Source organism: Equus asinus, chromosome 4, assembly GCF_041296235.1.
Source record: "Equus asinus isolate D_3611 breed Donkey chromosome 4, EquAss-T2T_v2, whole genome shotgun sequence".
Classification (NCBI taxonomy): domain Eukaryota; kingdom Metazoa; phylum Chordata; class Mammalia; order Perissodactyla; family Equidae; genus Equus; species Equus asinus.
The window spans coordinates 111,006,294-111,021,283 of NC_091793.1; the positions used below are offsets into that span (position 1 = coordinate 111,006,294).

Genomic DNA, 14,990 nt, shown 5'->3' on the forward strand with positions numbered 1-14,990 from the left:
TACTGGCTTTGGTCTCCAGAGTTACAAAGATAAAAGACTTGGCTGTTCTCCAGTCACCTAAAACCTCCTACTACAATTCAGTAAAAGGAGCAGACTTGCCCATCTTTCTGTGGCAACTCCTTCCGATTACAAACAAGCTGCTGCCACAGTGCCACTGACCTGTTTGACAGATTGGGCCAAGGTTCTTTTCAAAACTGTCAAAGCCACTTTCTCATTCCTGATCTCAGCATCCCATTAAATCCACCTGGATTTTGGAGACTATTATGGCCCAAGTGAAGCAAATACACATGGTAACATACTTTCTAAATCTGGCTTCAGAGTGGTAAACTTAGATCAACTTCATGCCCTAGACAAACAAAAGCGAAAATGCTGAGATTCAAATCAATATATGTTTTTTAAATCTTACCCTTGGTGACTTCAACATCTTTCCTTGTGCCAGCTAGAGTGCTATATATCTTACGAACAAGCTCCATGTTATTCAGTAAGGAGTTAAAGGCATTGAAGTAGGAGAAGCTAACCTGGTGTGAGATGCTTCCTCCAGCTGCCTAAGAAACGACAACACAAAAAGTTAAAAAAACAAACAAAAACAAAAAACACATTTATGGATGCCACTTTTCTCAAAGAAGATCCAAAGGAGTCTTCATTATTAAAACGATTAACAACCAGTCCGTAAATACATGGAAAGTATCATACGAAACACTCAGTGCATTTCATGCCCTCAGGGAGGTCTACGTAATTTAGGTTTTAAGGAAGAAAGCAACATCTGGAAATTGGACTTCATGGTTCATCTACCTATAAGGTCAGAAACAACAAATATAATTATCACAGATCAAAAACGACGGTTATTTAAACAGGATTTCCAAGACCCTCAACTATGGACCTCCTGTTAGGTCTGGATAACCCAAACATTAAGGTACAATATAAGGGAAGGACAATATAAGGAGTATTTTTTAAAACTTGCTTTTCTTCCTCTCCACACATACACAAAAACCAGTGGTAACTTTAAATTTTAAGACTATTTTACTATATCAACTTTCCTAATCTTTTTTTTTAAAGCCATTGTTATAATTAAGATATTTAGCACTCTGTGCTGGGCTCTAAATTTGTATCATGCAAGATACAACTACCAAAAACTCCAAAAATGTAGAGAAAAATCTAGGGAGGATTTATTTGCTATAAATTATGTCTTTAGTGGAACAGTGCCAAAGAGGCTCTCTCATGCCTGGGGAGGGATGGTGGGCAACGTGGGCTTCACCACCTCTGCAGGATGAGGAGGTAATTTCTCCCTCTGCCCACCACTTGGACATAAACTCAAAAAGAATATTTTTCATAGTTTTCAAAAGCCTAATTTCTAAGCCAGGAGTCAGAAGAACCCATACGATTGAAAACATTCTCTATTTAAAAAATCAATCAAAAATAAATCTATTTATGGAAATACCAGTGTGACAACCTTAATTATAAAGGTCTATTAAGAATAGTGTAGGTAATGATAGGCAAATATATCCACTCCCACCACCTCTCTCACACATGCCTCAGCCCAAATACACATGAGACTTGTATTAGCCTGAATTTGGATACCAGTGTCCCAAAAGCAGCACTCAAATTATTTCATACATTCCTCTGGGGATTGAAATGGCATTCGGTAAACTGAGGCTATAATAGGTCTCTCTAACCCTAGTGGAAAGATTAAATGAGTCTTTTAATCCCAAGGCACTGAGTGAGTCCTTCTCTCTAGGATTTTCTTTCCTTCTTCTTTCCTTCCTTCCCTCTCTCCCTTTCTTTCTTTCCTTCTTTCATTTTCTGGCTTGGGTATGAGGCGAGGGTAGGGGAGTGGGAGATGGGTGTCAAGGAGGTGAAACATGTAGGAGAAAGTGACATGCTCCATGTTCAAATTCACTGAAGAAAAAGAACAGAAGTTGATCTTTCTACCCCAGTCTAAATCAGGGATAATGATCTTCAGCTGAAACAACAAAAGCACCCATTGGCTTCCCTCCATTTAAAACAAGCAGAAATCAAAAACTTATACATAAGTACAACACATGAACAAGAAAACTGGTACGTGAGGAAAGTTTCACCACTCTTTGTGAGGAAGTGGATGACATCAGTTTGCTATTGGTCCAGATGATTACTTTACAGAGATTAGCAGTTTGACAGAACAAAAAACTGTCTGGTCCATGCAAACTGAATGTACAGGTGAAGGGGCAGAGAGAGGAGTGAGCCAGAAGCTGGTGCCCACATATTTCCTCCATACCTTCTGCCATGGCCTTGGTTATTAAAAGAGTGTAGAGGCCAGTGACGATTCCTCTAGCAAACAGCACCCTGCAGGCAACAAAGGAAAGAGCCATCCTTATAGCAAGGCTTTGGGAGCTTGGTGAGATGGAAAGAGGCCAAGGTGAAGGCAGTTGTGTCTGGGAGAGGTACCGCCCACTGGAAAAAGTAATTGCACACTCTTGTCTACAAATTTCCTTGTTTTCTTTAGTTGCACTCCGTAAATGGAAATAAACAATCTGGAAATACATGAGAGCAAGACGGTGGCTCTGAAAAAAGCTATGATCTGGGGAAAGACTATTCACCATCACTCCCACCTCCCTTACACACATACCTGTTTACCTTCTACCAGCCAAGCATATAGTTAGAACAGTTGACAGTCAGATGGGTCCAAGGAAGCAACCCAGGACCCAATGGTTCAAAAGGTTTAAGGAAATAATAAGTTGAAGTACTTGCTTTTTACTTACTGAAACTAAGTTCTCCTCCACGAAGGGAGTAAGCATGTGAGACCGAATGGTAACCATGATGTCACTGAAATCCAGACCAGAAATCAGGCCACTTTTGCTTTTGTCTTTCAGTGCAAAGGCTTGTCTTGCATGTTCCAATTGTAGCTCCTGAAGGCAAAAGTTAGAAATAGGGCATTAGATTTGTTAAAGCACATGCCTACTGTAAGCTTTGAAAAGGAGGGACAGACATCCTTCCCCTACATGCACTTACCACAGAAATGAACAATGTATAGCTCTGAGTTTACAACAAAACTTTTAATTTATTTTTAAAAGCACATGTTTTCTGAGAAAATGTATTATAGTACTCCTCAGGGAGAAGAATGGATCACAGCATGGCAATAAAGAAAAGGGAGGAGAAAAACACCACTCACGTGAAAAGTTATACGTTACTTATAACTTTTAACTTCAACTTTACTCTGTACGTTTTCAGTGCTTTATTTTAACCTTTAAAGTAAGCAGAAATTTATTCTCTCCTGCCTGAAGGCATTCTTGTCATCTAAGAATACTTTCTGAATTAAAAGTTTAGATTTATTTCCAGTTTTCAATTTTAAATGTTGCAATCAAAGTGTTTCTCACTCTCATGCTCTCTCTCTCTTTCCCTCAACGAATTAGAGGCCATTTTTCAAACAATTTTTTAAAATGAACTTAGTGAGAAACTCTACTGATTGGTAAATGCAATATTTAGTTAGTGATCCTAACATGAAAGTTACGAACAGCAAACTGCACAACTAGTGTTCAGCTATCACTCCATCCGGCTTTGGGCACAGTTACTCACAAACTGTGAAACAATCCAGAAGACCTCTGAACTTTTGAACCACTGGACAGTGAAACTCTGTAATAAGTGATATCAATAAAATATGCCAGTAGTACCCTAAGTATTATGCGAAAGTCTAATTTAGAGTATTTCTGCCCTGAGGACCCACAACATAATCCAAATAAATCTGTTATCACAACATAATGGTGCTACTGGATGGCATTTTCACACTATTTGCAACTCTGGAAATAATATTCATATCTAAATACATAAATATTCATAGATAAAACTAAATATTGCAATTTTCATTATCATTTATTTATGAAAGTCTCACTGTTTTACTAATTTATTTAATTATATTTTCCTATGGACTTGTGATATCTCAATGGTAATTCAAAGACGTTAAAATTACTTCAGCAGGAGTTTGTCTTACAATAATTCATTAAGCTATACATTTGTTTTATATGGCTTTCTGTATTTGTATGATACTTAACAATAAAACAAGCTTTAAAAATATTTTTTCTTAGCAGGTTGATAGGCTAGAGACGTATATCAAACCTACTAAACCTTCCAATAGTCCTAACAAGCATTAAATGACAACATTGAGAAAAACATCTAAACATTTTAAAATCTATCATCAAACGTCTAAATATTTGGATTTTCCTGAAAAGAGCAATAGAAGTGGAGAAACTAAAACCCTGATTTTAGCTGGTAAATATGTATGAAAGATAAAGGGTACAAAACAAACAACCAGAACAATTTGACAACGTTTTCTCATTTTCCCCCTTCTACTTTTTTTAAATTTCAATTTTATTCAGGTACAATTGACAAATAAAACTGTAATATATTTAAAGTGTACAACGTGATGATTTGATATATGTATACACTATGAAAGGATTCCTACCATCGAATTAAGACATCCATCATCTCATATATCTATCTCTTTTTTTTATGACACCACTTAAGTTCTATTCTGTTAGCAAATTTCAATTATGCAATACAGTATTATTAACCACAGTCACCACGTTATACATTAGACTCTCAGACTTTATCTTGTAACTGAAAGTTTGTACCCTTTTCCTAGCCTCTCCCTATTTCTTCCACCTCCCAGCCCCTGGCAACCAATATTCTACTGTTTCTATGTGCTCAACTTTTTTTTAGATTCTACATTTAAGCGTACCATGTATTATTTATCTTTCTCTGTCTCGCTTATTTCACTTCATCCATGCTATTACAAATGGCAGGATATCCTTTCTTTTAGGATGAATAATATTCCATTGTGTATATACACACCACATTTTCTTTATCCACTCACCTGTCAACAGACACTTAGGTTGTTTCTATACTTTACTATTGTGATAATGCTGCAATAAACACAGGAATACAGTTATTTCTTTGAGATACTGATTTCATTTCCTTTGGATATATACCCAGAAGTGGGACTGCTGGATCATATGATGGTTCTATTTTTTTTAATTTCTTGAGGAACTCTATGCTGTTTTCCATAGTGGCTGGCTGTACCAGTTTATATTCCCATTACCAGTGTATAAGGGTTCCCTGTTCTCCACATCCTTGCCAGGATTTGTTGTCTCTGGTCTTTCTCATAATAGCCATCTTAACAGGTGTGAGGTGATATTTCATTGTGATTTTGATTTGCATTTCCCCAATGATTAGTGATGTTGAAGAACTTTTCATGTAGCTGATGGTCATTTGTATGTCTTCTTTGAAAAAATGTCTATTTAGTTCTCTTGTCCATGTTTTAAGTGGGTTATTTGAGGATTTTTGCTACTGAGTTTCATGAGTTCCTTGTATATTTTGGATATTAATCCCTTATTAGACACGTGATTTGTAAATATTTTCTCCCATTCCATAGGCTGCCTCTTCATTTTATTGATGGTTTCTTTTGCTGTGCAGCTTTTCAGTTTGAGGTAGTCCCACTTGTTTATTTTTGCTCTTATTGCCTTTGCTTTGGTGTCAAATTCAAAAAATCATCATAAGACTGATGTCAAGGAGCTTACCCCCTACGTTTTCTTTCAGGAGTTTAAAGTTTCAGGTGTCATATTCAAGTTTTTATTCTATTTTGAGTTGATTTTTGTGTATGGTATAAGATAGTTGTCCAGTTTCATTCTTTTGCATGTGACTATCCAATTTTCCCAGCACCATTTATTGAAGAGATACCCTTTCCCCACTGCATATTCTTGGCTCTTTTGCTGAAAATTAATTGACCATATATACCATACATGGGTTTATTTCTGGGCTCTCTATTCTGTTCCATTTGTCTATGTGTCTGTTTTTATGACTATATTGTTTTGAATACTATAGCTCTGTAATATAGTTTGAATTCAGGAAGTGTTATGCCTCCAGCTTTGTTCTTTCTCAAGATTGCTTTGGCTATCTGGAGTCTTTTGTGGTTCCATACAGATATTAGGACTGTTTTTTCCATATCTGTGAAAAATGCCATTGGAATTTTGATACGGGTTGCACTGAATCTATAGATAGCTTTGGGTAGTATGAACATTTTAACAATATTCTTTCAATCCATGAACACGAAATATCTTTCTAGTTATTTGTGTTTTCTTTAATTTCTTTCATCGTCTTATGATTTACAATGTACGAATCTTTCAATTCCATGGTTAAATTTATTCCTAAGTATTTTATTCTTTTTGGTGTTATTGCAAATGGGGTTGTTTTAATTTCTCTTTCCAATAGTTCATTGTTAGTGTATAGAAATGCAACTGATTTTTGTATATTGATTTTGTATCCTGCAACTTTCCTGAAGTCGTTTACTAGTTCTAACGACTTTGTGTCTTTTTGGTAGAGTCTTTATGGTTTTCTGTATACAATATCATGTCATCTGCAAACAGGGACAATTTCACTTCTTCATCTCCAATTTGGATGCCTTTTCTTTCTTTTTCTTCCCTAATTGCTCTGTCTGAAGTTTCCAGCATTGTGTTGAAAAGTGGTGAGAGCAGGCATCCTTGTTTTGTTCTGGAACTTACAGGAAAAGCTTTCAGTTTTTCACTTTTGAGTATGATGTTAGCCATGGCTTGTCATATATGGCCTTTATTATGTTGCAGTATGTTCCTTCTATACCTAATTTAAGAGTTTTTATCATGAAAGGATGCTGAATTTTCTCAAATGCGTTTTCTGTACCTCCATCTATTGAAAAGATGATATGATTTTTATCCTTCCATTTGTGGTTTATCAGATTTAATGATTTGTCTATCCATCCTTGCATCCCAGGAATAAATCCCACCTGAACATGGTGTATGATCTTTTTAATGTACTACTAAATTCAGCTTTTTTCTGAGGGTATTTGCATCTGCCTTCGTCAGGGACACTGGCTTGTAATTTTCTTCTCTTGTAGTGTCCTTGTTTGGCTTTGGTATCAGGGTAATACTGGTCTTAAAAAATGAATTTGGAGGAGGTGTACCCTCCTCTTCCATTTTTTTAGAAGAGTTTGAGAACAACTGGTATTAATTCTTCTTTAAATGTTTGGTAGTATTCACTAGTGAAGCCATCTGGTCCTGGACTTTTGTTTGTTGGTAGGTTTTTTTTTTTTTTTTAAGATTTTATTTTTTCCTTTTTCTCCCCAAAGCCCCCCGCTACATAGTTGTATATTCTTCATTGTGGGTTCTTCTAGTTGTGGTATGTGGGACGCTGCCTCAGCGTGGTTTGATGAGCAGTGCCATGTCCGCGCCCAGGATTCGAACCAACGAAACACTGGGCCGCCTGCAGCGGAGCGCGCGAACTTAACCACTCGGCCACGGGGCCAGCCCCTGTTTGTTGGTAGGTTTTTGATTACTGATTCAATCTTACTAGTAATTGCTCTGTTCAAATTTTCTGTTTCTTCATGATTCAGTCCTGGTAGGTTGTATGTTTCTAGGAATTTACCCATTTCTTCTATGTTATCTCATTTGTTGGCATATAACTGCTTATAGTAGTTTCTTATGATCCTTAGTATTTCTATGTTACCATTTGTAAAGTCTCTTTCATTTCAATTTGAGTCTTCTTTTTTTCTTAGTTGGTCTAACTAAAGGTTTGTCAGTTTTGTTTGTCGTTTCAAAAAACAAGCTCTTAGTTTCATTGATCTTTTCTATTGTCTTTCTAGTCTCCATTTCATTTATTTCTGCTTTGTCTTTGTTATTTCCTTCCTTCTACTGACTTTGGGCTTAGTTTATTCTTCTTTTTCTAGTTCCAAGAGGCATAAAGGTAGGTTGTTTATTCTGATCTTTTTGTTGTTGTTATTAATGTAGGTGTTCGTCACTAAAACTTCCCTCTTAAAATTGCTTTTGCTGCATCCCATAGGTTTTGGTATGCTGTGTTTCCATTTTCATGTCTCATAATTTTTTATTTCCCTTTTGATTTCTTCTATGACCCAATGATTGTTCAGGAGCATGTTGTTTAATCTCCACATATCTGTGAATTTTCCTCTTCTACTTTAGTCATTCTCCCTAACTCACTCCATCTTCCTATCACCTCAGCTCCAACCACACCACCCTCCCAACAAAGCAGCAATTTTTGGTCTTTATTTCAGCCTTAAAATATGGTTGAAAGTGTTCTCCGTAGAAAGGATATCCCTGAGCAGCATCAGCAGCAGACACAGGTCCATTCCACATCTTAGTGGGCACTAACAGTGAAAGTATTAGAACAAGCACTAGGTTCTACAAATATCCACATCTAAAGGATACAGTTTTCAAACTGTGATCACACTAAGGAAGGAAGGCAATACTCTGGGCTTATAAAAGATAAAATAAATAAGGATACTCTAAAAAGAGATTTTATCTAAAAAGATAAAGATACTCTAATAAATAAAAGATAAAATAAATTTGCTTCTGCATTGAGAGGGTGAGTAGGGGACTGAGGAAAAAGGCAAAGAAAGGACGTTGTGCCAAAGCTAAAGATCTTACGCACTTGGAAATGGATTTCACCTAAATATGAGATGAAAATAGCAGAGCTTCAGAAATGGTGTGGCTTTGGATGAGACTGAACTAGTACACTTAGCTCTGCTGTTTTCCAAAACCCTATTCTTCACTAAAATCAAAGTAAAGGAACTAAAAATAAAATAAAACAGAAACTCAAGACAAAGAGAATAGAAAAGGAGAAGAAAGCAACTACATTTTTAAGGTTAGAGAGCAGGAGGGCAAGTAAACTGACTTGGCAGACCCAAGAAAACCAGAAGTGGAGAAAGTCTAAAAGTAATCCAATGTGTATGACAGAACCTCCCAAAGACCCAGGAATTGACTGCACTAGTACCCCTGGAAGTGACAGGAAAGGTGAAGCTGAACACAGGAGGCTTAGATAGAAGGTTGTTTAAAAAGCAGTTAGTTACCCGCCTTACCCCACCGTAGCCGGGCCTCTGCCCTTTCCCAACCCTGGCAGAGTTTTACCGTCTGGAGAGTCTAACAGATCTGTGGACTAGGGGAGACCAGGCACAGTTAAGAAAAGGTAATTAAACCAAAGTCCATGCCCACACTGAACGTTGAGACCTCCAACCCTCTTGTCTTACTCAGCAACCAGAATGTCAAAAGACAGATCTCACATTCCAGATGGGAGGCCAGATAATTATTCTCTGATTCTCCAGGTCAAAAGAAAAGACCTGAACATACAGACATTGGAAGGTCCCCAATAAAACAGCCCAGCCAGAGAACTTTACAGTAAGAGTTAGTAAGTACTACCATGAACCCAAAGCTCTCACTAAGCTTCAATCTTAAATATGAAGAGGACCAAGGACCATCAGACATATGAGAAAAGCCACTAACATGAAAAACAGAGATCCAAACTAAGAACAAGAAAGAAACTCGGAAGAAACAGGCACTTTGCAGGAAGAAGAAAATTAGCAAGAACACACAAACAAAAAACTCTGTCTTTAATATCTTTGGAGAAGTAAAATAGTACATCCACGAAAGAAGAACAGCGTGCTGCTTTTAAAAAGAAATATTCCGAAGGCAAAAAGAGCTCCTGAAAATTAGAAATAGAACAAACAAACAAAAAAACTTAACAGAAGGTTCAGAAGGAAAATAGGAAAGAAAAGAAAACTAAAGGTTCATACATTTAATATTTTACTAGTTCTATAAAGGAAGAAAATAGAAGTAAATAAGAAAAGCAATAAGAATATTTTCAAGAATTAAAGGACAGAAATTTTCAAGTTAGAAGAGGCCACTGAATGTCCAGTACGACAAATAAAAATAAACACACACCAAGCAATATCACTGTGAAATTTCAAAACACTGACGAGAAGAAAAAAATCTTAAAACGCCCCAGAGTGGAAAAAAAAAGTTTCAAAACAGAATCAAGAATGAGAATGGCATTGGACTTCTCAGTGGCAATACTGGAAGCTAGAAAACAAAAGAGAAATGCTTTCAAAATTAGGAGGAAAATAAATTCCTACTGGAATTCTATACTCAGCCAAACTAAGAGTAATGACAGAGCAGAGGTTTTCAGACATGAAGGTCTCACAAAAAGTTATTTTATTTTCCTCAGGAAGCCCCTGCAGGAAGTATTCCACCAAAAAGAGGAAGTAAACCATAACAAAGGAAGAGATGAAATCCAGCAAACAGGAGAGTCAACAGAAGAGAAAGACAAATGGATGCCCCAGGATGAAGCTGAAGGGAGACCAGACTGACAGCTATGCAACCAGTACGAAGTCCAGCCTCCGAACATGAAGTAGGTCAGAAAGTTACAGGAAAATGGTGCAGGGGCTATGGAAAACAGTCTGGTGGTTCCTCAAAAAGTTAAACATAAAATTACCTTATGAACTACTAATTCCACTCCTAGAGATACATTCAAATGATCTGAAAACAGGTATGCAAACAAATACTTGTACACCAATGTTCACAGCAGCACTATTTACAACAGCCAAAAGCTGAGAACAACTCAAGTGACCATCAACTAACGAATATCTGGATAGACAAAATATGGTATATCAATACAATGGAATATTACTCAGTCATAAAAATGAATAAAGTACTAATACATGCTACAATGTGGATAATCCTTGAAAACCTTATGCTAAGTGAAAAAAAGCCAGACACAAAAAGTCATATTGTATAATTCCATTTATATGCAATCTCCAGAAAAGGTAAATCTATAAAGACAGAAAGTAGATTGGTGGTTGCCAGGGGCTGGGGAAAGGCAGAAATGAAGAGTGACTGTTTTATGGGTACAGGGTTTTCTTTCGGGGTGATGAAAAGGTTTTGGAATTAGACAGAGATGGAGGTTACACAATACTGTGAATATACTAAATGCCACTAAATTGTGCACTTTTATATGGTTAATTTTAAGTTAAGTGAATTTTACCTCTGTTTTTTAAAAAAAGAAAGAAAGCTCATCGAGAGCTCCAAGAAGATGAAATTGATAGAATACCTAATGTGTTTTAAACATTAAAATGAGATTTTAATAACTGAGGCAAAGTTTGAGAATGAATTAGCACTAACGCACAGAAAACTAAACAAATAAGAAAAACTAGAAACTCTAAGAAAAGTAATCATTTTAGTCACGCATAGTGTTTACAAAATTATAGTAATTCAAATATAATTATTGATCTCAAGAATCGTAAAATAATTCTATGGGAGGTGGGGACAGAAGATGTCCAAGTCTGTGCTGGAGAGGGAGAGGTGAAAGAACCAGCCCCTAATCTTCCACAATTAGAATTCAATCAAAAATACCTAAAAATGAAAAATTAAAAAGTAGAAGTGTCAGCACAAGTTTATTATTTAAAGCTCTGGAAGTAAACACTGAAGGAAACCATTATAAGAGTTTAAAGAAGTTGCCTCCGGGAGAGGGAAATGAAAAATGGAGGTAAGATGCCACAGAGCATTGCTATTTTTGGTAATAAACTTAATAAAACTAAAATGGAAGGAGGTAGAGGAGGAATGGCATATATTTACACCAGTTATGAAAACCAGCCAGCCCTGGTGGTCTAGTGCTTAAGATTCAGTACTCTTACCACCGAGGTCTGGGTCCATTTCCCAGTCAGGGAACCACACCACCCATTTGTCAGTTGTCATATTGTGGCAGCTGCATGTTGTTGTGATGCTGAAAGCCATGCCACCGGTATTTCAAATATCAGCAGCATCGCTCATGGTGGACAAGGTTCAGAAGAGCCTCCAGACTGAGACAGAACAGGAAGAAGGACCTGGTCACCTACTTCCGAAAAATTGGTCATGAGAACCCTAGGAATAGCAGCAGAGCATTGTCTGATCTAGCACCAGAAGGGGAGAGGATGGCGCAAATAGACTGGGCAGAGTTCAGCTCTGCTATACCAGGAGTCACAGGGTCACTAGGAGTTGGAATTGACTCTGACAGTAGTAACAACAACAAAAATGAAAACTAAGCTCACCTGGAGAAACTGTGTGAACTCTGTGTAGTTAAGATGCTTCTTCCGATTATGCCCAAAATGTAGTCGGATAAATTCACAGTCCCAGTTAAAAGGGATATGATGATGAATAATAGTCTGTCCAAAAATTTCTTTGACATTTTCTTAAAAGGGAAAACAAAAAAATAAATTATATGTGGAATAAGTAGTTTAGTCCACTGCAATGTTCCTACAGAAAGAAATTAAGAGAAATTTTAAAAGTCAATATTATCTGCTTCTGTTAAGATTAGCTGCAAATTTTTTTGTGCCCAGAAACCCATGCACAGGAACACAATTGATACAAAATATAATTTTACACTTAAGATTGTGTACCATTACATATAAGGCCATGAGATTCTTAATTTCTCTGATTTAATTTTAATTAGGAAGTGATTTATATCTTGCACTATAAATGGCTGCTACTTTGCATTCCAGTATAAAATCAATAGTGTTTTCCGGGTTCCTCAAGGAGTCGAATTAAGTCCTTTATCAGAAGCATGAATACCTAGATTACAGTATAATGCAATATTTGTCATACTAAGTATGGTTTGATTGAGGCTTGATTATTACATTCACACTAGCCTGAATATGTCTATTGAAGATAGGTAATAAGAAATACTACCAAAAGCATATCATTAGCTCAGCAGCAAGCACCTTATTAAAAGCTTCTGATATTGTCAAAAGTATGGTCTTGACTGAAAGCTTCAAAATCCCCATAAAAACCATGATTATCAGTCTCAACTATTAAAATAGTTTAAGGTAAGTGAAATTAGTGATTCACTTTTAAATAAAGAAGGACTAACCACTGTGCACTAACTTTTAGGTAGGAACCAGTCACACTGTTAATATACAACCAAAACCCTCTGACAGCATGTCTTCATGCATAACAATGCCATTCACCTTCTTCCACAGTTCTACGCTTACTGTAAAAGTCAATTCACAAATGACTGGCACTTTAACAAGCATAGACTGGATAGACTAATTAGAAGCTCATGCCAAAAAAAAAAAAAAAATCATTAACGAAGTTAAGAAAGCAGGAAGCCTGTTTTACAGATGTCTTAAGAACAAAATTATTTTCAAATTTGAGCCAATTGTATTAGTGAAAGGGTTTTACCATTGATAGCTATCAATTATAGGAGAGAATTAGTAAACACAAGTTTAATGTTTTATAATCTTCAACTATGCTATTTTATCTAATTTCTGCTAATTCTTTGAATAAGATACAGATCTCGTATTGTAAATGGTTTAATGGATTCCCTTTAGTTTTATATACCTTTCTTCCTTGATAAAAGCATTGCTATGGGGGAGGGTGTGTGTGTGTGTGTGTGTGTATAAGAATCCTAAACTGGAAATTCTACAAGTCTTGACTCAATACAACAGCTCTGAATAGGTCACAGTAATCAGTAAGTTGGAAGAAGGCATTGGATGTCACTGGGGAGATGGGATTCTCATCTTTTCTTTCAAATGGAATGTAGCATTTATTTCTTGCCTAAGGAGCAACAGTATTTCAGAGTTTTCAAATCATGTCAAATTATTTTCACCTCCCACAAACATAAAGTAAATATATGGGTTGTTTCTAAAAGCAAAGAATTAACTCAAAATCAATTCATGGGATCCTGGCTTTTAACCAACACAAAAGACTACCCTTAAATCTATATGAAATGTCAACAAGTTGTAAAATATGCTAAAGTTTACAAGATAATTAAGATAATAAAGCTGACAAAAAATATTTAAAGCTAAAATATTATGGCAGATCAGCAAAGATTTTTTAGAATCCTCCTAATTAATTAGCTGCTTCTATTCTCAAATTACTTAATTTGATTTCTTATTTTTAAGTTCTAACAAATAAAGGGTTAAACTAAGAGAACATGGGGAAATTAAGGGAAAACAGAATAGGATAACTTATATTACTATATATATTTAAGTAATATTAATTATTAAAAGTAATGAGTTGTTTTATGACAACCTTCATTTTAAAGGTCACAATCTCTCCAAACTCAAATATTTGATAAGAAATTTACATATTGTTACCTAGATAAGTTTTATATAATGGTGGAATAAAACTGAATTCCCTCTATATGATCAGAAAACATCAAAACCTCCAGTGTAAAGCTACATCAAAGTCAAAGATTCAAAAGCTTTCAAACTATGAAAGTTTAACTATGAAAATTGTTTTCTATTATCATAAAAAAATTTATAAACCAAAATTATAATGTATAATTTACATTCAGAAAAATAGCTCTATAATAAAAACTTTACCTAAAATCCTATTTTGTAAACTTCCTAGCAACCTCTAAATAAGATCCTAGAATATCTTTGAAACAATTAAAATGATGACCTAAATTACTCATAGTAATCTCCCCAAATATTGAAGTATCATTTACCATTAGTATTGTTTGAATGTTTCCTACTTCTCCCAAAGTGGTCACTTGACAGCTTTGTGTATTTTATTATGACCATTATTATGTACTGCGGTTTACTGACTACCCCAGACATGTAATCATTTTAGCCATGTCACAGGCTACAACTATAGTTACTAGGACTATCAAAACTTCAAACCTACTTTGGTACCTCTTGATGTATCCCACTTCCCTTCTGTCGTTATTTCCACTACCAACTGCCTAAGGATAATTCAGGAAGCTTACAGAAACAATTAGTGCAACTACGGTTTTGAAGTCCAATTCATAATTACCACTTCACTTTTACCAGGATGTGCTTATCAAAGAAAAAGTTACACAAAAGCTCCAGAACTGGAGAGCTTACACTTGTGTGAGGCAATCGCTCAAACAGCTGACATTCTTATCCGGTTTTATCAGGTTCTGCATGACATGAAAGGGAACACCAATAATCTTAAGTATATCCAATACATTTAATTGGAACTGCATAGCAAGTTTCTCCCCCCAGAGAGAATCCCGTCTTTCCAGTGGCAAACAAGGGTCTTTAGCTCTAAATAGCACTCCAAAGAGTGCTATTTCAGTGGCCAGAGTTCTGGCCGATGAAAGGGATACGACAGTCACATCTTACTGGCAGCAAGATCATGATCTAGTGTTTTATACTAGGTTGGCATTGCTAAGGGAAATAGGAATCCATTTGTTTTCTGACATAT

General features: G+C 35.9%; 1 protein-coding gene across 2 annotated transcripts in view; it reads right to left on the minus strand.

Annotated features, from left to right (window-relative positions):
• Window positions 1-14,990, minus strand: part of SLC25A12 (solute carrier family 25 member 12) — a 94,175-nt gene that overhangs the window by 37,655 nt on the left and 41,530 nt on the right. For both annotated transcript variants that reach the window (XM_014846586.3, XM_070508099.1), the window contains 3 exons: window positions 11,870-12,009; window positions 2,736-2,882; window positions 407-545 (listed from right to left, as the gene is read on the minus strand). In XM_014846586.3, the coding sequence (XP_014702072.1) occupies window positions 407-545; window positions 2,736-2,882; window positions 11,870-12,009 (426 nt within the window). The remainder of the gene's footprint in view (window positions 1-406; window positions 546-2,735; window positions 2,883-11,869; window positions 12,010-14,990) is intronic.